Here is a 27962-nt window from a genome sequence, read left to right on the forward strand (position 1 = left end):
TCCTATTCCAATAAACCTGAGTGGCCGTGTATGTCTTGCTATGCTGTGCTTTTTAAAATGCAGTAAAGGCAAAATTGTGGGGTAGCTAAACCTGATTGTAGGTACTACTGTGATCATCAGCTTATGAAAGGCCAGGATGAAATTGCAGGTAATGGATAAGATAGGTCTCCTTTTTAAATATGGAACATAATTATTGATTTTTTTCAAGTAGTCTTTTAGTTTTTTGCAGTTGTTGCGGATTCTTTAATCTCATTTCCATGAGATTTTTTTTTTTTGACAGATTACATTTTGCTAGGTATTTCTCTTACAGTGGAGGGAGAGGCAGTGAATAATATTTAGCAGAACATATCTGAGCTTTTTCATGCATTCTTGTAAGCTCCTTTATTTTAAACCTGAGGTGCCATCATGCATTCTTGTAAGCTCCTTTATTTTAAACCTGAGGTGCAATCTTTGCTGCTTGGAAGGACAACATCTTTGTATGGAAAGAGGTACGACCCACAGCTAATAAACTTTGATAGATAAATTATTCACTTTTGAAATAGGTATTTATAATGGAAATGTTGAACACCTCTTTAAACTTCACCGTGTTACAAGGAACCCCAGTCATGTCACAATCTATGAGCAATAGAGAATCTTCTCAAGATAGTGAGATAAAGCTATCCAGGCTTTGTTCTACTTGTTTTTAGGGATCTATACTTCAGCTCCTGAAGTCTAATGTGAGCGTAGGATCATGCAACCTGAAGTGTACATTCTCTATCATTAAGTTGTGTTTTCTGGTCTGTGGCTGTCTGTCACTGTTGAACTTTGAAAACAAAATAATCAAAAGATAATAATGTACATTATCTATGCAGAAAACAAATCATTTACCTAAGATTAAGGTTGCTAATACTTCCTTACGACAGAGAAGTTATTGCAGCTCTAGCTCTAAGATACTATTTTTGAAGCTTTCAGTTTATTTCATCTTGGTTATAGAAAAATGTCATGAATCATGAATAGCGTGGTAAGGAATACTGTTATACTTTATTAACTGTGTAAAATGTGTATCCATCACAAATGACCTAATCTTCCTAGCAGATCTTTAAGCTTGGGAAACAATTTTTATGTTTATCGGCATGTTTTCCCCGTAGCAATTATTTTTCAATAACATGTAGTATGTGTAGCATATTTAAGTAAGAAGAAAAGTTAACATCTCTCTGATATATACAAAAAAACAGTAATAACTTTTTTGATATGAATCAGTTACTTCAGACCATTTTTATTACCAAAATGTATTTTGAAAGCTTTTTAGGAAAATAAACCTTCAATTTCTGACTTCTTGGGAAGTAAAAACTTCTCTGTCAAGAGCTGAGAGATTTCTGCTTATATAGGTTTTATTAGGTATACGATGGTTTGGGGGAGAGAAAGGCAGAATTAGACGCAGATTAATGAAGCTAAATGATTATCCATTCAGGCCATCAGTAGGGTAAGTACCACACGGAGGAAAATACAGGAGTTTCTAGTACACCTTACATGGCTTTAAAAAAGGAGTGTTTTAAATGCATCTTGAATCTGCTCATCTCTCTGGCTTTCTTGCAAGCCGCAGAAGAACCTCCTGGGCCGGGATGGCGGGTCCATCCTCTGGTAAGGTATGCGCAGTTTGTGGCCGCTGTGCTTAATCCATGTGTTTACACCTTAAAATACCCCCTGGTTTATTTAAGTGGTTTACTTAGGAGGCTCCTCAAGCTGCTTTAGACACTTTTGACGCTCCCCGAGAGAAAGCGAGCGGCAGCCCGGGACGCGGCTGCCTCCTGCCGCGGGGCGCCGCGCGGCCGGGCCCGGGGAGGCGCCGGGGCTCCGTCCCCGCGACGCGGCGCGGGGGGGTGGTGGTCGCGCCGCCCCGGTGTGTCTCGCTCTCGGACGAGGCAGCGGCGCCTCCCGGCCCGGCCCGGCCCGGCCCGTCCGAGGCGGGACGGCGAGCGCCGGGCGCCTACGAGCAGGCCGCGGGCCGGGGCGGGTGCGCGGGGTCAGCGCGGCGGCGGCGGCAGGAAGCGGTTCCGGGTCGGCGGCGGGAGCCAACATGGAGCCCGCGAGGCCTCGCTGAGCAGCGGCCGCGCCGAGCCGCAGCGGGGCGAGCGGGGCCGCGCCGCCGCCGCCATGTCGCTGGGCAAGTACGAGCGGCACTGCGACTCCATCAGCTCCGACTTCGGGAGCGAGTCCTCGGGCAGGGGCGGCTCCCGCGGCGGCGGCAGCCTGCCCGGCGAGCAGGAGGAGCTGCACTACATCCCCATCCGCATCCTGGGCCGCGGCGCCTTCGGCGAGGCCACCCTCTACCGCCGCACCGAGGTAGGCTGCCGCCCCGCGCGGGGCAGGCCGCGGGAGCGCGCCGGGGGCCGCCGCGGCTCTGCGGGGCGGAGGGCGGCCGGGCCTGGCCGCGGGCCCCGTCGGGTGGTTGGCGGGCGGGGGCCGCGGCGGCTGGCGCCGAGCCGCCTGCGCGGTGCGGGCCGCTCGCGGCGGGGCGGAGCGGAGCGGGGGGCGCCGTGGGGAGACGCTGAGCCTCCTCCGACGCCGGTAGATGCCTGATTTTTCTACGTTTTTTTCCAGTCACAGAGGACATGGGGGCATCTTATACAGGTAACTGTCTTGCGTGATGAGAATTTCAGCATAATCAGGTGGAACTGGTTAAAAACCGGTCTTTCCTTTGCTCCCAAGTCGCTTAATGCTGTCCGGTTCGATTATAGTTGGCTTTTTAACGGCTGCCCAAGAGAAGCACTTGGCTTGGTTCCCAGGGGAAAATCTTTAGCTTCTTTACAGGGGAAGCTGCCCGCAGGCACCGCAGCTTGAACCGTTGTAAGTGATCACCGTCCGCCTAACCGACCGCTCCGAGCGCGTCTCGCTGCGCGGGTGGGTCTTGTAAGGGCAAACGAAGTTTGTTCTTGTTTCCGCGATGATTTTTAGGAATAGCTGTGTACTCGTAATGGTTAGTATTGTACGATATCCTACAAGCATAGGATTGGAAATGCACTTTTTTTCCCCCCCCATGTTGGACCAGAGTATGTTTAGTCTTGATTGAGACAAAACAAACTCTGTGTCCTTTCCCTGGAAACCTTTGTAGTTCTTTTTTTTGAAGAGGATGCCAGCCAGCTAGAAAGATGGCTTCAGACTGCTATTCCTAGCATCAAACAGAAAAACTCAAACTTATTTTTGTGAAGAATCTTTGTCTGAAACCTGTGAGAGGCTGAAAGTCTGTTTACTTTTCCTGAAATTTTAATTTCCTGCAATAAAGGCACATGCTGTTCTCTTTAGAGCAGTGTGTTTTAATTAAAATATGTTTTTGTGTTTCAGGATGACTCACTTGTAGTGTGGAAGGAGGTGGACCTGACCCGGCTGTCAGAAAAGGAGCGTCGTGATGCTTTGAATGAAATCGTTATCCTTGCTCTGTTGCAGCATGAGAACATCATAGCGTACTACAATCACTTCATGGATAACACCACGCTGCTGATTGAGCTGGAGTACTGTAATGGTGAGATCCCTTCTCCCACTTAGGAAAAGGAGGCTGCCACGTTGCTGAGTTACCCTCCCACAGAACTGGCAGAGAGTACTGCTTGGGTATCCTCTAGGGAGCAGAGGCATGGAGATGAATTTTGTTGTGTAGCTGCTGAAGAAGAGATTGAGAACCCTTCTGATTTGTTGTGGGTTATCGTTCATCTACACTTCTAATGTGCCTTGCTTTGAGAGCAGTGGGAAAAGACTATAAGGATATTTATATATAGGATATATATAAAGATATTTGTGCCTCTCTGCTGGTACAGAATTGGGCTTTTTTTTTTTTCTTTTTTTTTAGTAAAGTTGCCTATAGATGCCTTCATTTGGCAATTACAAATCAAAGCTGAAAATCTGCTTGTCCAGTATAATCAGGTCTCTTTCTTGCCTGACACTGTCAGCTTCTGCTGACATTTGCCCAGTCCTCTGGTGGTGGAGAAAACCTTCAAATTCCATCCAGGAGTAGATCAAGTGGTGTTACCTGGAGTTTGCGGGGGGACCAATCCCCACTGGGATGGGGAGGCAGGAGGATTCAATATGAGGGGCTGAGCTGCAGCTGCTGTTAGGCAGCTGGAAGAAGAGATAATACACCTAATACTGTTAGAACAGGTTGCCTACTTAGGTATACAATATGCTTTCCAGATCAAGGGGTGGTATAGTGTGCATATTTGGATGAGTAAGACAGCTCCCCTGGTATCCTGTGTGTGTTTGGGGGCTATGTTAAGCCTTGGCATGTTATCAGAGAGGGGTTTTGGGTGGAAAAGGCTGTCATCCCATTTTCATCATCTTAGACAAACAGCTTTTGCTGGATCAGGTTGGGGAGGGCAAAGGACTTGTACAAAATGTTTTTGAAGCAAGGAGCTTCAACAGGAGGAGCCTGTTGTTGCTGGTTGACAGGTTGGCCAAAACTGTTTTCACTTCTCAAGTCCGTCATTTTTTGCTCTCACAGAGAGTAGAGGCCAGTGCAGGAGTAGGGAAACGTTAGCCTTTTGATGCTCCGTTTATTTTAGGAGTACCCTGTGTGACTTATTTGGCCGCCCCATAAGGACCGTATGCTTAGGGCCACTATAAATTAATTGGAGGATATTAAGAGAAGCCGTGTAATGTTAATGTCTGTAAATGTATGTTAATGTCTCCAAACTGATTGCTTTACTTTGGGACAATAATCAAGAGATGAGTATACAGCCTGCATTACCTGGATATGTCCGAGTCCAGGCAGGTGGTACAGAAGTAGAGGCATGAGAAGAGGGCATCTGGTTTAGAATTATGGGTATCATTTTGGTCAATGGTTGTCTTAGTAGTTGTTTTTGTGGCTTTTTTTTTTCAGTGTACAAGTCCAAGATAATTTGTAAGTAGTTTTTAAAATAAGGCTAGACTGGATGCTGTCAGATACTTCTCAGAATCTGAAAACACAGCAGAGACAAAAAACAGCCAGATTTGGAAAGTTTCTGCTTTTTAATTGGCATGTCTCTTCTAGAGATCTAGGAAAGGCCTTCAAATTTGAGTAAATATTCTCCCCTCTTCACAAATGAATAAACTGAACTGGTGATTTACATATAGTACTGTCTGTGCATAGTGGTACCATGAGACTTGGATTTGTCATGGAATAATATCAGTGAATACATCTGCAATAGTTTGAGGGAGGAAACAGCCTATTAAATAGATGTGTTGAAGAGAAAATAGGAGGTCAAAAAGTTAAACTGATTAGATGAAACAAAAAAGAGGGCTTTTTTTTTTTGGCATGTGTATGCATAGAGGTATTGATTAACTGAGCAGAGAACTAAATTTTCTCCTGGCATATCATCTTGGTGATATAGCGCCTGGCATGCTGCACTTTGGTTCAGAAAAGCTGCAGAAAAGATGAAAAAAATTTAGAGTTGAGAAACAGACATCACTAAAAGCCTGTGTAGTCTGAATCATGGGGAAAGAGATTCATGGGAAGAGGTACAAGTGAATACTTTGGTTAATTTGTAAATGCAGAGTCGTTTACAGATATGAGCAAGCATGAACATAGCACAAGAAAAATAAATGTTGAGAGGTTATAACAAGGCAGAATGAGAAGAACATAAGCAAAGGGAATCTTAACTGGAACATCAAAAAATCTTCCTAACGTGGAAGTCTGAAATACTCCCCAGAGGAGGCAAAGGAGCCATTGTCACCTTTTTTGGACACCTTTTTTGGATATCTACAGCTTGACGCACTTGGGGAAAAACATGCATCAGAAAACTGTCTTGCACCATTCCTTTAGGAATGGAACAGGGGGCCTGGTGTTTTGTTACTATTAGAACATAATATATGATAATTGGGAAGTGGAATAGCAATAGGATGTGATCAGAGATTTGGGATTTACTAGTAAGATTCCAATCTGGCAGGGACTCTCTTATTGTTCCCTGCTTGCAGCAATCATTTCTTTTAGTTCTTAATTTTCAGTCTGCAGTCTTCAAATTGTGGCACCCTGAAGAGGCTATTTGCTGATTTCAGGCTTCTGTTTGGGTGCTATTGCTATTGTCAACCCTGTTTTTGAATTCTTCATCGACACATGTGGCAGGGTGGATGAAGGAAATGAGCAGGTCAGAGCTAGGCAATAAGTATGGAAAGGCAGTAACTGCTGCCTTCAGGAACTTCTCTAGACTTGTAATTGTTTTTTGGTTTTTTTTGGGGGGGGCGGGGGTTGCTTTTTTTATTTATTATCTTTTTTGTCCTGCTCAGCCAGACAATCTCACATGATTTGCAATAGTTTGAGGGAAGAAACAGCCTATGAAATAGATGTTCTGAAGAGAAAATAGGAGGTCAAAAAGTTAAACTGATTAGATGGAACAAAAAAAGAAGGCTTGTTTGCTTATCCCAAGAAGCATTGACAGGTGAAAAAGCAGGGACTTGCTAGCCTTTCTTTCTGATCCATCTTTCAGAGTGTACTGAATGGTTATGCTGGAAAACAATGATCTCTGCCTAAGCTTAGATATGCCAGTGAAGTTCTTAGATGGAAGAAGAACTTGATTTTGAGAGTGCCTGACCAGTTTAAGTGAAGAGTGGTGGGGGAGAGCTGTGATGAACCATCATCAGATCTCCTGTGGGATTTGAGTGTTCTCAGCAGTACCTCAGCAGAATGACTGCTGCCATTAACCAAGATGAACCTCTCTGTCTTTCTCACTCACTTATAATTACAGGAGGGAACCTCTACGATAAGATTCTGCGACAGAAAGACAAGTTATTTGAAGAAGAGGTAATTTTGACTGGTTTGAGGGAGTAGGGGGGCTGACTTGATGTTGTGGGGATCTGACTGTTTATCTGAGTATTTACATTATATTTTTTCTGCAGTAATGCTAAGGGAATTTTTGTGTAGATCTGGGGACTGACATCCTTCTTCTCCTGTCGAATATTGCAAGCATTTATGGATTATCAGAAATCTTTTCCTTTAATTTTTGGCTGTCTCTGGCATTACAGAAAGAGAGAGCTCAACCGATTTTGGTCACCTTGTCGTCTTGGCTAACCTTTCGCTTTAAAATCTCCCTCTGTGTTTCTTCATGGTTGATGTTCAGTTTCTCTCACTCTTTAGCCATTCTATAGGCTCTTTTCAGAGTAAGCCTCATTTAGTAGTTGCTTTGAATCTGTATCACCATGGACTTTTTCCTGTTCCTTTTTCTTTCTTTCTTTCTTTCTTTTTTCCTTTTTTTTTGCTTATTTTCCACTCTCTGCTTCCACCTCTTGCTGTGATAATTGCACTTATTTTTCTTATATAATGAATTTTAAGGCCTTCTGCCTCATGGTGAATATTAAATGATCCAAGTTCTCATTCTAGAGTTCTCATTCCAATGGTCCAAGTTCTCATTCTAGAGAGCCCAACAGCAGATCTTTCACAGATAGGTGGTCATTAGCTTCTCTTCCCATTTCTTTTCACTTAATGAATTTTGACTTCTGTGGTGCTCATCAGGACAGACACCATGAAAGGTGCTAGAACAAGCAACCTTTTGGAATTTTCCTCTTTTCAGAGATTTCTGGAACAGGAAATTCCCAAGGGAATGACAAATTTACATACCTCCCAAAAGAGCATCTAAACGGTACAGTTAGGCCTTCTTGCTGTGCCTCTGTATGTCAGGTTTTCTCGATTTTCTCTGAATCTCGCATAAGGCTTTATTTCTACCTTTGCAGATGGTGATTTGGTATCTCTTTCAAATTGTGTCAGCTGTGAGCTGCATTCATCGAGCAGGAATTCTTCACAGGTAAGTGTGGCATGCATTAAAGCTAAAGTGAAACAGTGATTCACAGATGTGAGTGCAGAACTCCTCTGAGTAGCCTTTGCTTCTGTGTTTAAAGCAATCACTGAGCTTCTCTGTTCAAAGTGTAGCTGGATTGCTCAGACATCAAATATCACTTTTATCACAAATTTTTCTTGGCTACAAACTGTCTTGTAATAAATGTGCAAGAAATTTTCTGTATAAAAATGGAATCACTATCTGTGTGGTGCTGCAGCTCTGTGAATAAAGAGTTAATCCATGTAGGAATGGAGTAAATTTGCTGTTTATTGCCACAGCACATAAATGATGTTTGCTAAATTGGGTAGGAAGGAGCAGTCTCCAGTGGCTGAGGGTACTTCCCTCCTGCTTCACAAGTAATAGCTGCAGATCACATGTACATCCTCATGTAACTCCTGAAGGCTGACAGTGATGAAGATTTTGCACTGGTGCATTGCTGTAAGATCCAGCCAGGTGAAGATTTGTCCTACATTTGGCTTAATCCTGTTTCTTTGGCCTGTTATTTAAGGAAATAATAGAGCTTGTTAGCTGGTAGTGGTAATTTTGACATCGACTCTGAGAGTTTAATGAGTAGCTAGTTACATTTTTCTGCTGCCCTTTTCTATTTGGGAGGGGTAAATTTCATTGCTTATGAGTGCTTCAAGAGTGCCCAATGCATGGGCAGAGTAAGGAGGCCATGGTGTTCTGGGGAGTACTGCATATGTAGACAGCTATTTTCAGCATACTTGGATCACGTGGTGGGCCGCATCCTTCTGTAACTAATGAGGATAGCTGTATGAGGATGTTTTCTGTGGGATAGCATCCTGATTGCTTCCATTCTGATCTTTGGTAGAGCCTTGCTAATGAGGGATTGGTGCCTAATGCTCAACAAAGCAGTGCATATATTTTTGACTTAAAGCAGATGTCATGTCTGTCCTGCTTTGCAATGATTTCCTGCTTACCACCTCTGTTACCCATCCTGACAGCAAGGTTCACAATCTAGGAACACCTGTGGCCCCAAATCCTTCCATAATAACAAATTGAACAGTTATTTAAATGTTTGCAGTGATTTCCTGCTGCTGCAGACATTGTCAGAGTGACCCAGGACTTTGCGATGCCCCAAGTGGATGAATGCAAAGTGCTGCTTTACTTGGTGTTGTCCTGATCTACACTGGGAAGTTGTTGATGGTACGTTAGGAAAAGGGGGTGTTATGAAGTGTTGGCCATGGGAAGCATATTCTGCAGGGGCTTCCTCACTGTATTTACAGCTTCTTGTATTGATCTGTGAAACTTTAAATACAAATTATTCCATCTGGGACAAAATGTTTTCAGTGAGTTTTGGAATTCAGCATTTTAGTGGCCATCCGCGTTTTGACCTTCTGGGTACAGTATATCACGTCATAATGACTTTTGCCTGAGGCATAAGGTAGAAAGACGTTATGGTTAAATTCCAGAGTGGCATCTATTTTACACTCTGTGTGTGTGTGCATTTAGGTATATATGTATATATGCACCTACATACACATTCATGCATGTACTTATGTTTCTGGTGAGCTCAGAGACATTTGGCTTTGGTCTATATATAAAAACAGGAAAAATAAGACTTGTCCAATGGCCTTCATGTGAGAAAGGGTTGAGAGGGGGAAAAAAACCATCTTTGCTTGGTGGTCTTTACATGGCTGTTTGGAGGCTGAGCTTTTTGGGCTGTCTTGTGTTTGTGTGGGGATACGATAAAACATTGCAGCAGTTACTACCGCAGTACTTGCGGTCAGACTGGTTTTGGAGAGTTGCATGTATGAGAACGTGCTGATAGAGTAGGAGTTACTTTATGGGGGGAAGAAAGGATGATAATGTGTGGAAGAACGTGAAATCTGGAAATATATCTGAATGTCTACATTTGTCTTTCTCCTTTCAGAGATATAAAGACATTAAATATCTTTCTAACCAAGGCAAACCTGATTAAATTAGGAGACTATGGGTTGGCAAAGAAGCTGAACTCTGAGTACTCTATGGCTGAGACTGTGAGTATCTGCCTTGTGTGCAGAACAGATTTTTCTTTCTTTTACCTCTGCATGCCTCGCAGAAGACCAGAAATGCTGTAGTTTTCTTGCTGCTTGTTTTTTTTGTTCTTTCTTTGCCTCTCCACCACCTAGGTTGTCTCAGTAACACAAATATATTTGCTGATGTTTTGCAGCCTGCAATTATCCTTGCTCCCAGGTTACCTTTTGAAGATCTGTCTCTCTGCAAAGCAGCATAGACTAACAATAAATGACATTATGGGCATGTAATTGTACCAGAGCCAGTATAGCTATGTTAGGGAGCACTGCTCTTCTTTCCCTGGTATCTAGTTGTACTTCCAAAGGTGAATCTACATAACATGAAGGCCATCCATACCATCCAAAGGGACAGAGGCAGCAGTATAGTCATGTCACATAGCTTTCCCTCTGGGGTAATTGAGCCCAGCTTAGTAAGACAAATTAGTTTGGGCATGCTGCTGGGCTTATAGGGGTATTTTTCCTCTGCTGGGTCAGAGCTGGCTTGGTTGTGTTTGCCTGACACTGCATTGTGCCATGGATATGTGTCCTTTAACTTTGATATTCAGGCTCTGAACTGAATTTCAAAGAAGCAAGAGAGGCACTGACTTTCCTTTTGGTAACAAAGTGTGGTTTATTGGTAATGCTCTTGAAGAGGGGCAGAGCTTTGCAGAAGAGATTAATTCTACCAGAAGGTTGTCAAGATTGGCTTTGTTCCAGACCCTTCCAGAAAGCAGTTTCACACCCAGAGTTATGATACAGGGTAAGCTGTACTGCAGCCACCTGAACACCTCAGCCTGCATTTCCCAGCTCTATTAATTCTGTTGTGAGCAGTAGGCTTGGGAAGGGAGACATTGTCTGGAGCTCTGATTTGCTAAAGGCTTTTATAGTTTAGGATGCCAGCCAGCTTGCACTTCCCCTTACCAGGGCTTATTATTACACTTAATGCAAACTATTGCTGTCCTGATAGGCTGCATAATTAAACACTTGTCAACCTCCTTCCAGAACATAAGCATTACTGTGCAGTTCCATAGTAAGTGGGAACTCAAGAATATTGCATATAGTCCTTGCTAAATGTGGGCCTAGCAAAACCATATCTGGTATGTCGTGTTCTTCTTGGGCTTCTGACTTTCAGGGAAAGCACTGTCTGTGCTATGAATTTCCAGGTTTGTTTTTGTCTGTGTTGTGTGGCTTCATCTACACATGCAAGTTTACTTTTCTTTCCTTTTTCACCGATGAATAATCTTGAACTAAGTACTTTCAACCATCTTTAGTTCTGTATATGCTGCTGTGCTCGAGCCTATTTGCTCAATTTGTGATCTAGTGACCGATGGCAGTCTGGAAGACATCCTCTGTGAAATGAGTCCATAACATGTTGTTGTCGGTATTTTTCATTACAGAGGTTGTAATTGTAACAGTCAAATTATGATTTTGTAAAATGTTAACTTCTTGCTTACTAAATGCTAAGTTCTTAATTTACCAAGCTTTCTCCCAGTCAAAGATGATGATATAGAAAATATGCCTGTGTCTGTCTTCTAAAAAGTTTACATTATTCTTTGCTCCAAAAAGGTCGAAGAGCAGTGTCCTAGTTCTCTTCTCCCTGTGATATTCTAGCTAGGTGGGATTTTAAAACCTTCCTGTGATTAGGACTTACATAGCTCTAGCTGTCATGCTGTGTAAAGGGAAATGGAAGGTAGACGATAGATTCTGAATGTGCCCATTAGGTATCTGGTATACTGGCAGAGCTAATGAAAGGCCAACTCTGTAGTCAGTCCTTGGAGCTTTGCTGAGAGAGTTGAAAAGAGGGCAATTATAAATATTTCCCTCTCTCCTAAATTCTGTACTTTTCGTTTTATTCCACTGTCTGGTTCCTTTGCTAGGAAGTCAGCTCCATTCATTGGGAAGCTTCATCCTTACACCTTTTGTCATGTTTGTTCTGTTTCTCCTTGTTGTGGCTTTGAGCTATGCCACCATTTCTGTTGTAGCTGGGAAGGTTTCCATATTTAAATGGTGGGGTTTCGGATTTTGGGGTGGTGAATGGATTTTTTTTTGTTTGAAACAATTTGTCAGGAAAGCTTCACTTCTGAAGAAAGTCTTTCATGTGGGACTCATGCCAGCTTTCTACTTACTGACCCAGAAGTAACCCCTCTTTATTGAGAGACAAAATGGCCTTTGTCCTAGCAGTACCCTCTGATCAGACAGAGTGGCTCCACAGCTATGGGCTGGCGTCTGCATTTGGAAGCTTTACTAGATCCCTTTTCCCCCAGCCTCTCCTGAGGGTTCCCATATGTCTGGTCACTACCTGAACCCCTGATTAACCCAGAATATAAGGTATTTAAAAGAGGGGCAAGTCCTCACTGTGTTCTCATGACTACTGCTCTATTGGGCAGTATATAACACATCAGAATCTGAGCAAGGTGGTGTTGGGGGTCTTTTAAGAAATGCAGGCACAGGTTTGTGGATAGGAAGGGAAGAAATGCGTTTGTTCCCTTTCCTCTAGCACATGTTGGTGGTGTGTATGGTCTGCATCTCTTGCCTGCTGAGTTGCAGCTGCATCCAGCTCTGATGGGCCTATGTGAACATGATGGATGCAGAGCTCCAGAACTGAAGGTTGCTGGATTATTTCTGATTTTTAAATGTTCTTTTTTTCCTAGCTGGTGGGAACTCCATACTACATGTCCCCAGAACTCTGCCAGGGTGTGAAATACAACTTCAAATCAGATATTTGGGCTGTGGGCTGTGTCATCTTTGAACTTCTCACTCTGAAGAGGACCTTTGATGCTACAGTAAGTTTGCAAACCAGGATGGACTGAGTACCCTGATTTGCATCATCCTGAGATCTGCACTTGGCTCATAGCTTTTCTTAGCTCCTGTTTTTCTTTCATTGTTGATAAATCTACTGATTAAGAAAATAGTGGCCTGGGACTGCTAACTACAGCCAGAGAAAATGCATGCAAGATTTTCCCTACCCTGCACTGCCGGTACCTCTCCCGCTTCCGACAAACCTACCCTGTGTGCAGCACTGGGTTTATCAGATACAGAAATGCAAACTGTGCTAGTTTGCATCAGTGCTGTGAGTGAAACATCCTTTCATCTAGAAGAAGGAAGTTTGTGATGGGGTAGTCTTGGTTCAGCATTGGTGGTTATGAGCTTTCTGTGCAGCATTCTATAGGGAAAGTCTTGTATTTCATAAGATTTAATCCTCTTGCCCTTACCTGAAGTTAGGATGCAAGGGAAATGTGGTCAGCTGGCACTGAGAGGGTGAAAGGGAGCATTATTGACTGGCATAGGTGATTTGCCAGCATGTGCTACGAGATGGGGAGAGCAGCTAGCTGACCTGGTGCAAGATTTTGTAACCCTTAAAGAACTATGTCAAAATACCGTCCCTTTCTGCCTTCCTCTCTTCAGGGCTGCCAAGTTCCCAGTGACTGTGCTGCTGTGCAGTGTTTCAATACCAGTATGCTGCATAGGAGCTTTTGTGCAGAGAGAAGCCTACCCTCCTCCACTGCTAAGGAATTTGGCAAAAAGGTGGATGTTGCCACCAAGTCCTAGCTATCAGAAGTACCACATCTGCAGAAATAATTGCTAGGTTTCTGGAGAACGTCCTACACAGGGAAGAAGAAGGATATGTCCTTTGATCACAGAAGGGAGAGTAAATGTTGATGGCCTCTAGCGTCTCTCCCCATGAGACACATTGTCCAGTTCAGTTCTTTTACAGCTGATTTCTGTTTTCTGCCTAGAATCCCCTGAACCTTTGTGTGAAGATTGTACAGGGGAATCGGGCCATGGAGGTTGATTCTACTATCTACTCTCGGGAGCTGATCCAGATGGTCAATTCCTGCCTTGATCAGGTTGGTGAGATGCTTTTCAATTTTCAGACACCACTGCTGAGCTGCCTAAGCCATGCCATTCAGGGGTGGAGGGGACCGACATGCTTGTTTCAGCATGAGGGATGTTGATGCCAGGTAATATCTGTGAGGCCTGATGTATCACTAAGGCTGGGCTTCTTCCAGTCCTCTGAAGCATCCTCTCAAGATGTCATTCAGTTCTGCAGGGTTTGGAGGGGTGCTGGGTTTGTTCTGATGATGCTTATTTTATGGGCTGGCCGAAGTGATTGTTTTCTTATGCGGCACTTTAAAAGTGAGAACATCAGTTCGGTACAATCTCTTAAGGTTCTGGCTTTCTGACTGTGACTCTGCATTTCTTTAGGGAATTAATTTCTTCCAAGCAAACGTAATATTGATATCTTTGTAGTGGGGAGGTTCATACTGCTCATTCCTGGCATTTATTGCTGTTCATTCTAAATATTTAATTCTTTCCTCTCCCTTGTGTAAGGAGTGAGGGAAAGAAGACCATGCACCCTTGCACGAGGTCTTCTAGCCCAAGATTTTGTTGTAGATGATGAGCTTTTCCCAGGGAGTGACTTGTTGCTCACCTCTTTCAGGATCCAGAGAAGAGACCTACTGCAGATGAACTGCTTGAACAACCTCTTCTCAACAAACGCAGGAGGTAACCCTATAGTCTTGCCTGAGACCTCGGTGAGCCAGAGGTGTCAGGGAGAACAGGAGGGCTTGTGCAAACTGGTGGTGTTGATGCTTTTGAAGCAAAGTCCTTAGACTAATTTGTGCCTGGCATGAGGTGGTGGTTGAAGTAGATTTCATCCACTTTAGGAGAAAGTGCATTTTTGCTGTCTTGTCTTTGATCAATCACTGTGTCTGTTGCCACATGGGTTGCGTGAGAAGGGCCTCAGCAGCTGTTGTACTGAGAACCCTGAGGCATCCCTTTCTGAGGCTCCTTTGAAGAATGCTGGTTTTCACTCTTCACGTTAAATCTCTATGAATGAAGGGTTACGCCTAGATCCTTGTATGGTCATTGGAAAAGGTCTTTTATAATATACAACTCCTGCAATGAGGCTAGGCCTGCACTTTCTCCCTTCGTTCTCTCCCTTTTCCTGAGGAAGTCAATTTTAGCTCAGGTCGACCATCGGCCTCCATGCAGTGTCTTTCTATGAAAGATGGACCAGGATTTTAGACTGTTTGGTTCCTACTTTGGCTGCTTTTGGGACAGTAGACTTAGTCCCTTATGCAAAGATTGTCTTATTTGGTGGGCAGCAAAGTTGCTGAGTTTTGTCTCACTCGTGTAAAAACCCAAATCCTGATAACATTTAGCCATTTAAAGTCGTTCTCATTTGGTTGGCCAAATTCTGGTGTATATGTAGGTGGCTGTCACTAGCTCTCCTGGAAGTTTGTTAGCTCTATGGCACATTACTTCTGCCCTACTTACTGTGTATTGCTGTGAGCTGGTAAACAGCTGCGACATTTCCTCCAAGAGGGAGCAGCATTTTATTGAAAGGGAAAGCTGTCTCTGCATGCTGCTTGTCAGTAAATTGCTTTGGGAGATATGTTGCTGTTTCCTAAATGCTTTTTCTCTTTTGGCAGGGAGATGGAAGAGAAAGTCACACTGCTTAATGGGCCAAACAAGCGACCAAGGTAATTATTTGGGCATGTGTTTGAAAGGAAGTCTGAAAAGAACAGCTCCCCAGAGAGGAACTTTAATGAAAGCGTTAGACTGTGACAACCTCCCTCCTTTCAGGCAGGTTCCCTTCAGCAGGAAGAATATGGCTATCTGACTGTTGACTATCTTTCATAATGAATATGAATATCTTTCATAAAACCGGATGTAGGGAAACATTCTCCCTGGTCTCCAGCAAGCCTGTAAGGCAGGGTTGCTCTGTGTGGCAGATATGTTCTGTGACATGTATAGCTGTTTTCCTGTTGAATTATCAGATAGAATTTGACCTTTTTTTCCTCATAAACTTGAAATTGCTGTCTGAGCACTTTATGTGAGGTTGTTCAGTTCATGGGTTGTTCACAAAGTGTTTGCTTCAGTTACAATTTCAATTTTGCAATCTGCTTGTGAATTGATTCTTATCTGCATAAGAGTTATATTTTTGCCTTCAGATGGAATGCCTGAAACTTAAATAAAGAGGAGGTGGAGGGAACCTAGAGGATTTTGGATGCTTCCATGTTTTGAGCAAGATTTCATGACTGTTTGTGAGGCTTTCAGGTTTCACAAATAAGAACAGCTCCATGGCTATTCAGTGAAAGCCCCCTTTTTTTTTTTTAATTACATTGAATTGGATTCTAGACTTTTTTTAATGCTTGCTGGAGGCTCCTTTCTCTGCTGCTCTGAGACAGATTTGTTCCTGAGCCTCTCTAGTGGTTCAGGCCTCACAATTGCTGAACAAAGAGAGCAGTTGGTGAAAAGAAAAAACCATGAGTGGTTTTGAAGGGCTGCAGATTGGGCATGGGAAAATTGGTAGCATGCAGTAGAAAAGTGAGTGGTGACAGTGATCATAAACTCATTATTAAAAGCATTTGTGTTTTGCGGGGGTGGGTCTTATGCAGGTCAAGTACCATGAATGAGGCTCCCATTGCGGTGGTGACTTCACGCACTAGCGAGGTGTATGTTTGGGGGGGTGGGAAGTCCACCCCCCAGAAGCTGGATGCCATCAAAAGTGGCTGCAGTGCACGCCAGGTGTGTGCTGGTAACACTCACTTTGCTGTGGTGACAGTGGAGAAGGAGCTCTACACCTGGGTGGTAAGTGAGAGAAACCACAGGAAGTGTATAAAGGGGGAGAGGAGAGTCCAGATCCACCACCAACCCCATTCATGAGCCTGTTAAAAGCAGATGGGGAGGCAGCTTGGAAAGAGAGAAATTTAATTGCAGGGAACGCTGGGGAATGGAGGAGACAATCTGCTCTGGGGCTAACCCAAGTCTCCCAAGGCAAATGTATTTTTGGGAGAAGTTTTCCATCAGGCTGGGAAGTGTTTTGGAGACTTGCTGTGCTCTTGAGGCTTGTAGGTGGTGGACCTCTAGGCCCAGAAGCTGAGTCGAACAGCTCCTCTTCCTCTTTCTGACCACTAGAAATGCACTGGAGGCATTGCGACGCTTTGTTGGCTTGTGTATTTCTGAGGAAGATTTTTGAGATCATAGAGGATGGGATGGTTGACCTCACTGTAATAAAGAAGTCATCTGTGAAGTGACTTGTGGATGTAGCCAGAGCTGTCCTGTATTAAACAACTGATTTTCATGATGAGTGGAAATTCTGCAACAGCTTAAAGTGAACAAAAAGCTGTAGCATTCAGTGCATTTAAAACAGTTGAATCCAGTCATCTTGGGCTTACATGGTCAGTAACAGAGAGGTATCCTGCAGGTATCCAGGCTTATATCAGCTTTTGTATTTATGATACAGAATCTGTTAAGAAAGATTAGGAAACACTGGTCGGTAGGTGAGAGAAGAAAGAAATCCAAATTGGAGGGGAGCAGTTTGAGGTCATTCACTGGATGCTTCTGCAAGAATGGCCATTGAAAATTTTGACTTGGCTATTAACATTTTAGTTTCAGCTTCAGCACTCCTCAGAGCTGTTGTTTTAGTTTGCCTGCAGGCTTGGCAGGCCTGACACCTCTTTAGTGACATTTGTTTCATTTTATGGGTTTCTTTGCAGCTATTAGGATATAGAAATGTAGGTAAAAAAGCTGAAGGATGAATTGCAGTCCTGCAGCAAGGGAGTGTGTTTGGTGGCCTGGCAGATGAGTGCGGCGAGGAAGGAGCTGGGATTCCTCTCCGATTCTTAGACCTAACAGCTGGTGACCTGAGACTGGATCACTCGTTAGTGCATAAGTGCCTGAAAGTCTGTGCTGCCATTTAAATGGTGCCTGCTGTTATGCCATATAGCTAAACGGCCTTTTCCATAGGATAGCTTAGACATTTTCTCTTGCTCTTTTCAGTTGTTCCTAGGAAGCTGTGTAATTATTGGCACTATCTCTCGAGTTGTGGTTACATAACCTTACAGATGTTTCTGTCTTACAGAATATGCAGGGGGGTACCAAGTTACACGGGCAGCTGGGGCATGGAGATAAAGCCTCCTACCGGCAGCCAAAACATGTAGAGAAGCTTCAGGGAAAAGCCATTCGCCAGGTGTCCTGTGGAGATGATTTCACAGTCTGCATCACAGGTAAGAGCTGAAAGGGGACTACAGTGGACCCTCACTTTGCTGTGCTGTGGAGATGGCTTGCCTTAACAATAAGATTAGTATAGCAGCTTTGTGCAAAGGAGAGGGTCCCATGTTTTACTTACCTGTCAGTTTTGCAGATAATAGGTGCAATAGTGGAGAAAGATCCACATTATTCTACAGAGGAAGATGTTGACTCCCAGGGAGGGTGGTGGTTTTGCTGAGGATGTGCCCCTTTTTGGGGTACCCCAAGGGTGAAATGAGAGGTGGGTTTGAGATTTGCTATTTAATTCAGAAAGCTTGAGACCTGGTGGCTGTCTCTAGTTCTAATCTTGTCAATACTTTTAAGGATGTGTGAACCATGGTATTGCCTGTTATAGGAGAATTCAGATCATACTCTGCCCTTGAAAACATAATTCTCAACAAGAGATTTTGCAATTTGCTCTGCCAGTTCTGGAAAAGCAGAGTCTGACAGAGATGAATTCAAATGCTCTGTGTGCTATGATAGTGACTTAGGGAGCCTCAGAGTCAATTTGTGGGTTTCTCTTACAAAAGGTGGCAGGTTCAGCCATGTATTTTGTGACACTGGTGGCCTGCAAAAGCTGCAGGTTGTGGCATAATGTTATCCATCTTCTTGTGAACTAGAAAAGTCTCTGTAGTCTCCTGATGCCATTCCTCTGCACTGAAGATGAGGATGATTACAAAAAATTAATTGCTCTTGCCACATCCTGAGAGGTTAATATGCAGCCTAATACAAGCTCTGTGTGCTGACTGCTTCCTTTGTGTCCTGCAGATGAGGGCCAGGTGTATGCCTTTGGCTCGGACTATTACGGATGCATTGGCATTGACAAAGCTTATGGCTCTGAAGTGCTTGAGCCCCTGCAGTTGGATTTTTTTCTTACCAACCCTGTGGAGCAGGTTTCATGTGGAGATAACCATGTGGCAGTTCTGACCAGGAACAGAGAAGTCTACACGTGGGGCTGTGGGGAGTATGGTAGGTAGAATCTGCCTGGACCTAACAGCACTGGTGCATGCCCGCTCCTGGAAGCGGCTTGGTGCAGGTGTGTGATGCAGGGCCTGGGTGAGGGCTCTCTGGTATGCCCTAGGGGGAAAGATTGCTTCTTTGGGGTTTTCTTTCCTTGTGAGAATGGGGACTGGGGGCTGAGCCCTTGGGACTTCATTCGGGGATCTTGCAGGGTGCTGTGTGGCTTTTCTGGGAGTGAGGTAGTCATTCTGTGATTGGGGTGGGTTGTCTTGAGAAATGGTGGGCAATGATGGATGTACAGAAGCAGGTTTCTAGTGCTGTGAGGAGATTCCTTTGGGACTAGGGAGAGACCACACTGTTTCTTAGGAGCAGGCATCTTGTGTGGCCATTTCTCACTGCAGTGTCTTTGCTGATGCAGGGCGCTTGGGCTTGGATTCAGAAGAAGATCACTACACCCCTCAGAAGGTAGGGCTTTGACTGCCTCTTCTCAAAATCTGCATGGGCATAAATGGAGATTAGTCCCTGTTTTGAAATACTGACTGTTTGAAGTGAAGGTGTTTTTTCTGAGGTATCACAAAGTTTGTGAGGGTCTTACCTTTACTTTGCTTCATTTGTCCCTGGACATGCCACTCCCAAACCAGCTAACATCTTGACTTAGAGATTCATGTCTCTGATCTCCAAGCTGAAACTGGAAATGCTGAACTTAGAGAACATTGTAGAAGTCATAGTAGGAAATATCAAATTGCATACCTCAGATCTGTAGAGGAAACTTGCAGCATTCCAGACAACTGGGAATCTTCGAATTTGACATAATGTGTTAAAGATGAGTTGAAAGTAAAACCTTTTTGAAATAAGAGGTAATAATTCCATTGTGGGTAGTAGAAACAAGCAAGGAAACAGTAAACTTGGGCCAGGTTTAACTTGTTGGTATTCCTCTTAGCTGACAGGTCTGCATCATACGTTGGCATATGCATGCCTGGCTCTCCCAGGCTGATTTTAACTGGAACTACTGGGTCCACAGAGCACAATGCACACTTAGTAGCTGGTGCCTAGAAGCTGCAATCACACAGTATTGCACCCACACAGCACAGACCCAGCCCTGCTTGGCTAACTGAGTTGGGTGCTTGTAGACCCCAGTTGCTGGGATGCCTGTGCACCATATTTCTCATTCCTCTGCTGAGAAGTGTCTGCATAGAAGGTCTAGACATGTCTTAAATTTCTGTATTGTGGCCAGAGTTTCTCAGTATGCTATAGATTTTATGATATTATTGCACCTTCATTTGAAACAACTGTGTTAGATGCTGTCAGTGCTCAGGCTAGCTGAACCACTGCTTTAATTCAATACGTGTTTTCCATGGGCCCAGCTTCTGTGCACTGGGTGTTGGGATTTTGATTTTCTTATGATTTGTTTCCTTTATGTAGGTGGATGTTCCAAAGACCTTGAACATTGTTTCTGTTCACTGTGGCTGTGATGGGACTTTCCTGCTCACCCAGACAGGCAAAGTTTTGGCATGTGGACTGAACGAGTTCAACAAGCTGGGCTTGAATCAGTGCACATCAGGGATAATTAACCATGATGTAAGTGCATTTGGGTCCCTAGTTTCAATTTCCAGCAGTCAGTAGCATATGGGGAAATAGAGGTCCCACAGCAGTGACAGGGCATGTGTTAGCTTTGTGCCAATCTGTTAGTTCCAGTCCAAGAGGATGGATACTGGTATTGTGAGAAGAGGCAAATTGTTCCTCGGCTTCCTGTCTGCCCCGTGGGCTCATGTCAAAGCCGAGGTAGTAAAACAGATAGTGGCCTGCTTCAAGGTAACTTACCCAGTGACATGGAATCTGGCAGGAGCTTCCCATAGCTGGAGGGGGCTGTCTAAGTTAACACTGTGGTCTATCAAGACCTGCTTGAGTAGGTCTTAGCTGATGAACATCTGATCTTTCGCTCTGTGCTTATCTAAATGTCTTTTCTCAGACGTACTGTGAGGTGCCCTACACCACTTCCCTTACTTTGGCCAAGCAGCTCTCCTTCTACAAGATCCGTACCATTTCTCCAGGGAAGACACACACAGCTTCCATTGATGGTGAGCCCTACTTGCAGCCCCCGGGGATGGGCCCCAGTTTGCTGAAGCCAGAGAAAGGAATTCTAAGCTGGTGTGTTCAGAAATGGATACTGGTTGCTTTACGGCAGCTTTGCCCTTTCAGCCCGGCTTCTCTGGGTGAAGCAGCAGGATCTATGCAAGGATCCTGGCATTGAGGGTTACACTTTGGTAGCAGGGCTCATGCCTGGCTGAGGAACCCAAGACTCCTATTCCTTAGGAGTGCTGCCTCCTGGCCAGCTGAAGCAAGCAACATTAAGTGCTGGGCCAGCCTTCTTTAAAAAAAAAAAGAGGTTTTGGAAGAGTTATGCTTTGGGAAAGTGGAGGAAACATTTTTGACTCTCACTTGGGCAAGGTGAAACTTGGTCAGAGGGCTGGAGAAGTCCCACCTCCCAGCATCAGAAAAGGGGAGCAAAGAGAGAAAGAACTGGGGAGGCATTTCCCAGCTGAAGCCATTCCTGTTGGCTGGCACTGTCCCTTCCCAGCCTGGCTGACTTCTCAGTAGAGTCCTTTCAAATCATGGGCTGTTGCTGTTAGCTCTCTGCATGCATGGCTGCTTCTAGAGTTGGGCCCTCGCTGTGACTGTCTCCTCGTTCCTCCTCTCAGAGCGAGGCCGCCTGCTGACCTTCGGCTCCAACAAGTGTGGACAGCTTGGTGTTGGGGACTATAAGAAGCGCCTGGGAATTAACCTGCTGGGAGGCCCCTTGGGGGGTAAGCAGGTGATCAGGGTTTCATGTGGAGATGAATTCACCATAGCTGCTACTGACGGTGAGTGGGTCTTTGTGAGGTTGTGGTGGGTTCCTTTGAACTAGATCTGCAGGGTGGTTAACTGGCTCCCACTGAGCATTTCTTAGACCATCTTCCACAGCACTGCACTGGAATAAAGAAATCCTCACAGACTGGGCCTCAGTGCCTTGTTCCAGTGCAGCGCCAAGCATTTGCTGTCCTTGGGGCTGCAGAGTGCTGCCTTGCAGGCTGCTTGTCAGAGTCATTATCAGTTTGTCCTCCTACTGACAAACTGGAGCTGGTGGATTAGGTGCTTTGAGATAGCAGTTACAACAGAGAAGTTGAGATCCCTGCAACAATTACAGGCTGACAGAGAGTGAGTGACTTGAGGCTCCTGAATCTCTCTTTCCTCAGACAACCATATCTTTGCCTGGGGCAATGGTGGGAATGGGCGACTGGCGATGACACCAACTGAGAGAGCTCACGGGTCAGATATTTGTACCTCATGGCCTCGGCCAATATTTGGATCTCTGCATCATGTCCCCGACCTGTCATGTCGTGGCTGGCACACCATCATCATTGTTGGTAAGTGTGATTCCGTGATGAATTATTTCTGGAGCTAGGTTATGATGATGTACTGTTTGCCAGGACCTGGCCTATAAATCCTGCCTGGAAACAGTCCAGGTTGCTGTGGGGGAATGTGGTGAGCCCCTCTCAACTCTAAGACTGCAACATTGGCTTTGTCCTGTGCCATTTGTAGGAGTTCCCTTGTTCTCCGTGTGGCCATGTAACTGAAGGGGTGTGTTCTTTCTCCCTGTAGAAAAGGTGCTGAACTCTAAAACCATCCGATCCAACAGCAGCGGCCTGTCCATTGGTACTGGTGAGTAACCAGCTGTGTTTTAAGTCAATTCAGTGGTTATTGTGACTGAGTGCAGCTCAGTCCTGCAGCATGGTTTCTTTGTCTTTGAAAGGCCTTACAGAAGCATGGGAAGGGAGGAAATCCAGTTAGTGCAGTGCATGGGAAGGCAAGGGCCAAGGCTGGGGAGAACTGAAATGAGAGGGAGCACAGGGAAGCAGTAAGGCCTTTGTAGTGAGAAGCATCAATTTGACGTGGAAACAGTGAGAGCAGTTCACTAAGGGAGATGAGTAAGGTAGGTGGGGTTATGGGAAAGCTGTTGGAAAGATGGAGTCCGGTGTCATGGACCTGTGGGAGGACTGGGGCCAAGAAGCTGCAAGAGATTGCAGCAGATAACCTGTTTTGGTGAGGCCTGCAGAGAGTGCTAGGAGGTAAACAGCTGTCTAGGGAGATGCTGCCAGTATGTGCACTTATCATGGCTGTACAGCCTTGATTTCTGGGGAAGCCATCTTCTGTGCTCCAGCTGGGGTTTGGCAGCAGTTGTGGTTGCTGGAATAGCAGAGAAAGGAAAAGTGTAAAGTTGTCACTTCTTGTTTGTTAGTGGCTCAGAGCTGCACAAGTGGAGGAGGAGAGGAAGAGGAAAATGAAGGAGAAGCAGAGACTCCTGATCCTAGTGGAGGCTTTCGAGGAACCATGGAAGCAGATCGTGGAATAGGGGGCTGGATCAGCACTACAGAAGCTAAGGGGGGCAACAGTGCTGACAGCAGCTCCTGCCCTGGCTGGCTGCGCAAGGTAATGTGGTATCTCAGAAATGCCTTAAAATAGGGATTGAGGTTGGGGAAAAGCAAGGGGCCCTTTCTGTAAGGGATACTCAGAAAAGAGTTTATCAGAGTTGCCTGTGCAATTTCTGTTCTGCTTCACCAGAGAGTGCAGAGAAACACCCTCCTGGCCAGCTCATGTGCCCTGTTCTGAAATAGCTGCTAGAATGATTCTGCAAACAGAGCATGGGCTGGGCAGGCCATGGCAGCAGCCTCGCTGCCTGAGCTGTCTGGCAGCACTGGGGGGCAGGCTGCCCTGTGATGGAGGGGTCCTGCTTGCCAGTCCCACTTCAAGCTGTGGCTGTGTGAAGAGATCTTTAGCCATAGCTGCCCTTTTTACCACAAGAGGGTGCTGGTGCATTGGCTGAGGAGATTGAAGTCAACTGCGGGAAAGCAGGCAGGCCTAACAGCACTGCTCTGGTGTGTCCAGGAGCTGGAGAATGCTGAATTCATCCCCATGCCTGACAGCCCCTTTCCTCTGAGCATGGCATCTTCAGAGCCTGAAAAGGAGACTCTTCCTTACCAGGAACTTCAAGGACTAAAAGTGGCCCCTGAGGAGTCTACTGGATTCAACAAGCCCAAAACAGAGGCCTGGGTAACGTTATCCAAGTTTCCCACAGTGAATGCTTGGCCAAAAGATCCTGGGACCATAAATAGCAATGGTTGAACTATGGGGAGAGCTGGGAAAGGGGTGCTGGATTGGTCTAATTCTTCTGGATGAGGAAAAGAGGGGTGTTGATAATCAAAGATGATGCTGCAAATACTGTGATGAGAACAGTTCAAGGCAGTCTGGAACATGGAGCAGGAGCTTGGTCAGATTAAAAAAAAATCAATTCTGGAGAAAAATTCACTTAATGCATTTGAAAATGTAGAATCCGGGGGCCCAGAAGCCCACCAGCAGACAGAAATTTATTTAGAAAGCATAAATTGCTGTGAGATAGGAAGGAAGAGGGATTTACATAGGAAATTACTGAGAAAATACAGCCTGCGAGACTGCCTTATTCCAGGAGCATCTGTCCCAAGAGCAGGCACAGATCCCAGTCTTAGGAGCAAGGGAGTGGACCAGATGTATTTTGATGATAGGAGTACAGGATCAGCTTTCCCAGAAAAAGGAGGAAGATAGTGGCTTGGTAGTGAAGACTCTTAACAACCTGGCTGCTACGAGCTTTGAAAGTCAGGACTCATCTGGGACGATAACGTTTTGTGCATGGTCTTTTCTTGTGGCATTTACAACCCCTGGTTTAAAAGTTCCCTTCCTTCCACACAAACCTGGTCTGATTCCCCTCCGTGTCTCTGCAGCCCACTTGCCTGGGTCCAGCCTTGCCATGCGATGGAGAAAAGGCTGTGTCTCCCGTCACAGGCTGCATGTGCAGTGCTCTGCAAGCAGAAGTGGTGCACCTCCGGGGCCTGGTCTTACAGTGTCTGGATGACCAGAAGAAGCTGCAGCAGGAAACGGTTCATCTGAGCACCCAGCTCCAGAGGTTCTGCAGGGGGACAGAGGGACAGCAGGTGCGTACCTATCAGCTGGGGTTCTGGGTGCATGCCTGTGCTGAGGGTTCAGGACCCTGATCTTGGCTCCTATGTAGCCTGTGGAGCCTGCAGAAAGGCAAGTAGCTCTTTACAGACTCTTCTCTTAGAGCAAGGCTTGTGGAGCTCCTGATGCTGGTTCTGGTAGTAGTAACAGGAATAAAGCCAAGAAATCAGTTTCCTGTGAGGACAGCCCAACACTTGAGGGTTTTGGGATTCTCTTTTATCTCTCCTGGTGAGAAGAGATGAGTAGTCAGATATTGTGGAGAATCACAGATAGCTGTGGAGAATAGGAGTTGTGCTTTACACAGCTCCTAGCTTTGCAGCCAGTCCAGAGCTGTTTTGAGAGCTGCTCTATGCTCGACAGGTGGAGGTTCATTCCAAAGGAACCCAGACAGCCAAAGAGGAGATGGAAGTAGATCCAAAACCTGACTTGGATTCAGATTCTTGGTGTCTCCTGGGAACGGACTCGTGCCGCTCCAGCCTCTAGTCTCCTGAGCCCACTGGGATCCATCTAACTTCACAGCACACTAACCGAATGCAGAGAGCGGCTTTCCTGGCTTCAGGTCACTCGCAGACAAGGAGCGAGGCTGGAGGCTCCAGAGCAGCACCCATGTACGTTTGATATGAACTAGGAGTGAGTTTGAGAGGGGGAGGGCCCCTGAGCTCCAGGCCAGCTCAGTGATTGAAGCAGCAGCAGCTCCTCTTTGTACCTCATCTATCAATTCTGCACATGAGGCAGAACAGCCCCGTCACGGCGATGGCTCCAGTAGCAGCTTGTGGCCCTTTCATTGTTTCACTGCTTCCTGGGAGCTGCCTTTGGGACCCCAGTATTCATCACTGCATTTCTAGGTGTGAGGAGGAGGAAACATGTTTTTACTGAAGCAGGCTGAACCCGAACACTCGCCACCTTCACTTCAGAAGGGTGAAGGACTTGGATCCTCTCCCTAGCACATGGTAAGGCCCAGCCGGTGACGCTGCTCCCCTCTGTTCAGGGGCAGAGGGAGCAGAGAACGTCTCATTCTGGAGGCAGTGGAGATCTCCCTGTTAGGGAGATAATGGCAGGCAGCATGTCCCTGGCCTCGAGGCATAACTTCTGGCCCTATGGCTATGTCCGGTGGCCAGTACGGAGAGAGTTTAAAGGCTTTATTCTGGGGGCCTAGAGCTTTCCACCTTCCAGGCACTGCACAGAGACAAGTGAATCAGATGTAATTTCCAACAGCAGCAGAGGGGACAGTCTGAGATGGGGTCTCTGGTACCCAGTGTCAGACCACCTGCTTTCTAACCAGATGACAAGTGCCTGGGTCTCAGACTAAGTCGTGCATTTCTTCCTTCAGCTGTTCAACTTGGTTTGGGTGCCAGAGCTTCTGGCTTCTTGGCATAAGCCCATAGCTGCCCCCTGCTTGGCTTCTGTTCTGCTTAGCCCCTGGCACCCGTGTTCTGTGCGGGTGTGGGAAGAATCAGTATTTTTCCACTCAGTGTTTTGATGAAGCTGGAATGTAGTTTCCTACCCAGAATAGGTCATTAATGCCATGGTCACAGGATGCAGCCTTTCCCAGTGACCGTGGATGATCAAGGCTCTGGCTGGAATTCACCCTCTTTCTAGAAGCAAGAGGCTTTCCCAAGAAAATTGGAGATGGGAAGAGGCATGGTCTGATGCTCAGAATTACCTCATTTCCCATTAGATAATCAAGTTAATTTTATTCCCCTTAAATTTTTTTAGTAAATGATTTTGGACTAAGCCTGTGGGATTGGTGGGGACCCCAGGAGCAGCTAGCCTCCCCCCACCTTACATGAAGTCTCTAAGGAGTCCTGACTCCCTCTCACCATTGCTATGAGAGTGGGGTTTTGATTTTGTTATCCTTAAATCATCCCCATCACTAGAATTGCCTTGGGTCTACTGGAGATGGCTATCCTACCACCTCTCCTAGACCTTTTCCTTTGAGAGACTCTTCTTGGGGACCCAGCATTCCCCCTTTGTCTCTAGAGGTGAATACCAAGCTATTCTGCTTGTAATTAATGCTCCTCAAAAACTTTCTCTGGTGCCTATCGCTAGTTTCTTAGAGCTCAATCAAGTGCAGTCTCTACAGTGCAGTGTTCAGGGCAAGGGTAGTACCAGTATGTCTGTCCGTTGTTACTGAAGGAAGGGCAGGAGGACAGCCCTCGTGGGAGGTGGCAAGTGTCATGCTCTGGCGTGGCCACATTACTGGGTGCCCTCGTGACTGCCCTCTTTTCCCCCATGTGTGTTGGAGCCAGTTCTCAGGTTAGGGTCCCAGCTTGGTTGTTGTTGTTGCCGTTGGAAATGAATGAGTTGGTCATGTCGCAGCAGTGCCTTTGAGGAGTGAAGAGCTGAGCCTGAGCTGTGTCCAAGAAGCAAGCATCGAGCAGATGGGAGTCGCTCTCCTGCAGTGCACTGCTATCCTCATTTCTCAATGCTCTGCAGTTGGGAAGCTAGGTGCACAGACTGGATTCCCCTTGGATCTGGTGGAGGATTAGGGTCCCTGACAGAGGATGCCCTGTGCTCCGCAATCTCATATGTGCCTTAGAGGATTCACACTATCCAGGTTGTGCCTATTACAGACCACAGATTTCACACCAGCCAGCTATGCAACCAAAAAAGCAGTTTAAAGCCAGCACCTTCGTCTTGGCCTGAAAATGGGAGGGCAAGTGGGCAGAAGTGCTTTGAGCAATTTCAAACCCCTTTGCCTTCTCCCCTTCTTGCAGTGCTAGCTCTGTATGTGTCAGTCTCCTGCTAGTATTGCTACTGAGTTGTTATAGTGAAACACAACTTACGCCTGCTCTGACACTCTGGCTGAAAAACTAGTTTGTCGTTGTCTTTTTTTGAAAGGTTAAAGGGTGGAGTGGTTTGGAGTTTCTGTTTAAATAAATGTTTAAACTCATTCTGTGTTCTGACTCTTTGTAGGAGGGAAGGGGGAATATGCATACAAACAGCTGGGATATCGGAGTTCTGATGTTTTGATTTTGCTTACAGAAAGAGCCAAGGGCTTGCAGGTTCATTGCTGTGGAAAAAAGTCAAGTTCTGTACCCTTTTTAAAAAAAAGGTGAGGGGGGAGTGGCTCTCTTCTCTTGCTGCTGCATCTTCTAGTGACATCAAGGGCCTTTAGTGTGTGTTGGTTTTACAACAGCTTTGGTGCCAA

General features: G+C 45.7%; 1 protein-coding gene across 2 annotated transcripts; it reads left to right on the forward strand.

Moving 5' to 3' along the window:
• Positions 1–2000: 2000 nt before the first annotated feature.
• NEK9 (NIMA related kinase 9) lies at positions 2001–27704 on the forward strand. 2 transcript variants are annotated; one of them, XM_026120382.2, is made up of 23 exons: positions 2001–2322; positions 2581–2610; positions 3322–3499; positions 6687–6742; positions 7669–7739; positions 9667–9772; positions 12439–12570; positions 13525–13635; positions 14229–14293; positions 15223–15273; positions 16192–16384; positions 17658–17802; positions 18593–18793; positions 19203–19249; positions 20207–20362; positions 20754–20862; positions 21484–21645; positions 22018–22188; positions 22424–22483; positions 23061–23251; positions 23708–23872; positions 24577–24786; positions 25172–27704. In XM_026120382.2, the coding sequence occupies exons 1-23, from the start codon at positions 2134–2136 to the stop codon at positions 25292–25294; spliced, it is 2922 nt and encodes a 973-aa protein (XP_025976167.1). In that variant the 5' UTR covers positions 2001–2133; the 3' UTR covers positions 25295–27704. The 2 variants fall into 2 exon arrangements, with proteins under 2 accessions (XP_025976167.1, XP_025976168.1); XM_026120383.2 differs by lacking the exon at positions 2581–2610.
• The last annotated feature ends 258 nt before the right edge of the window (positions 27705–27962 follow it).

This window comes from Dromaius novaehollandiae, chromosome 5 (assembly GCF_036370855.1).
Source record: "Dromaius novaehollandiae isolate bDroNov1 chromosome 5, bDroNov1.hap1, whole genome shotgun sequence".
Lineage (NCBI taxonomy): Eukaryota > Metazoa > Chordata > Aves > Casuariiformes > Dromaiidae > Dromaius > Dromaius novaehollandiae.

Coding starts and splice junctions, on each gene's coding strand:
- NEK9 (XM_026120382.2), top strand. CDS start 2,134: ATGTCGCTGGGCAAGTACGAGCGGCACTGCGACTCCATCAGCTCCGAC. Junction 6,743..7,668: donor ACAAGTTATTTGAAGAAGAG/GTAATTTTGACT, acceptor CTACCTTTGCAG/ATGGTGATTTGGTATCTCTT. Junction 21,646..22,017: donor CACCATAGCTGCTACTGACG/GTGAGTGGGTCT, acceptor CTCTTTCCTCAG/ACAACCATATCTTTGCCTGG.